The sequence below is a fragment of the Pygoscelis adeliae genome, unplaced genomic scaffold (assembly GCF_000699105.1).
Source record: "Pygoscelis adeliae isolate BGI_AS28 unplaced genomic scaffold, ASM69910v1 Scaffold427, whole genome shotgun sequence".
In the NCBI taxonomy this organism is placed as follows: domain Eukaryota; kingdom Metazoa; phylum Chordata; class Aves; order Sphenisciformes; family Spheniscidae; genus Pygoscelis; species Pygoscelis adeliae.
In genome coordinates this window covers 39,029-40,160 of record NW_008825214.1, presented here as the reverse complement: position 1 = coordinate 40,160, position 1,132 = coordinate 39,029, and the positions used below count along the sequence as shown (strand labels likewise).

Genomic DNA, 1,132 nt, shown 5'->3' with positions numbered 1-1,132 from the left:
GGCCCGCCCCCGCCTGCCTCTGCCTTTCAGATGAAGACTTCCAAGCACGGAAGCAGCAGCTGCGGGAGGAGGAGGAGACGCCGAAGGAAGGGCAGTAAATGGTGAGAGGCACCTGGGGACGTACGCTTCCCGGCAAGCGTGCAAACAGCCCTGTCCATCCATCTGTCCTGGCTGGAAGAGGGAGCCAGGTGCTCTGGGTCAGGTCCAGAGCGTGTCCGGGTGGGGGCAAGCCCCGTTGGTGGCTGTGGGTGCTGCGGCTGGTAACAGCCCCGGGGGGCCGGTGCCGGCCACGGCGTGACTGAGGCTGAGCACATGCCTTTCTCCTTCCCTCCCCTTCTCCTCCCCTCCAGGTCCCAGTGCTGGGGTTTATTGCTGGCACAAAACGTGCGCAAGGCTTCATAAGAAGATGGCTGAAAAAGGAAAAAAACCTACCCAACAAATAACCCAGTTTTTTGGCTGTTCCCCCTCTGCTGTTGTACTCCTCTGAAGTACAACTATTGAAGTGAGGCACAATGTTTTCTCACCAGTGGTTTGAAAACAACTTCTCCTATCTAGCAAATCAGCCAAAAAGGAAAAAAAAAAAGGAAAAAAAAGCTGGCAGCTGCTGTGAGCTGCTGCGGAGGAGCCAGTGGAGCTCAGTCTTGGGAGGAGCAGTGTCCCGCCTGCTCTCTCGGTCCGAGCGGCGTTGCAGGAGGAATGAAAATCAGTTGTACTAACGAGGATGCATTCACATGTGGGATCTGCTTGGCCGGAGCACTCCTGAACATATCTCTGTAGCGATCTGATGTAACTTTACTCTGCGCACACAGGAAAAAAAACCGAACCACGTGAGAAAGAGAACCTAACAGCCGTTGTCTACTATTGCTAGGAGTAATGAGCAGAGATTCAGATCAGGTAATAGTCAAATAATATAAATTGTTTATAAAAGGAAAGGCCTTCTTTTCCTAGGCTTTTCACTTTGAATTAAACTTTTGCCTTTGGCATTGCTAAAACTGCCTTGAAGTCCGGATGCTTTGTGGGCCGCGGTGCGGCTCACCTCCCGGCAGGGCCGCGGTGCCGCCGCGGGGCAGGACGGCGGGGCAGCGCCAAGGGCTGGATTTCGCATCCGTTTAAACCTCCCTGCCGAAGCGGG

General features: G+C 54.4%; 1 protein-coding gene across 1 annotated transcript in view; it reads left to right on the top strand.

Moving 5' to 3' along the window:
- Positions 1-419, top strand: part of CUEDC1 (CUE domain containing 1) — a 28,225-nt gene extending 27,806 nt beyond the window's left edge. The window contains exons 8-9 of the mRNA XM_009329122.1: positions 31-101; positions 351-419. Of these exons, the coding sequence (XP_009327397.1) occupies positions 31-101; positions 351-402 (123 nt within the window). The 3' untranslated portion in view covers positions 403-419. The remainder of the gene's footprint in view (positions 1-30; positions 102-350) is intronic.
- Positions 420-1,132: the final 713 nt, after the last annotated feature.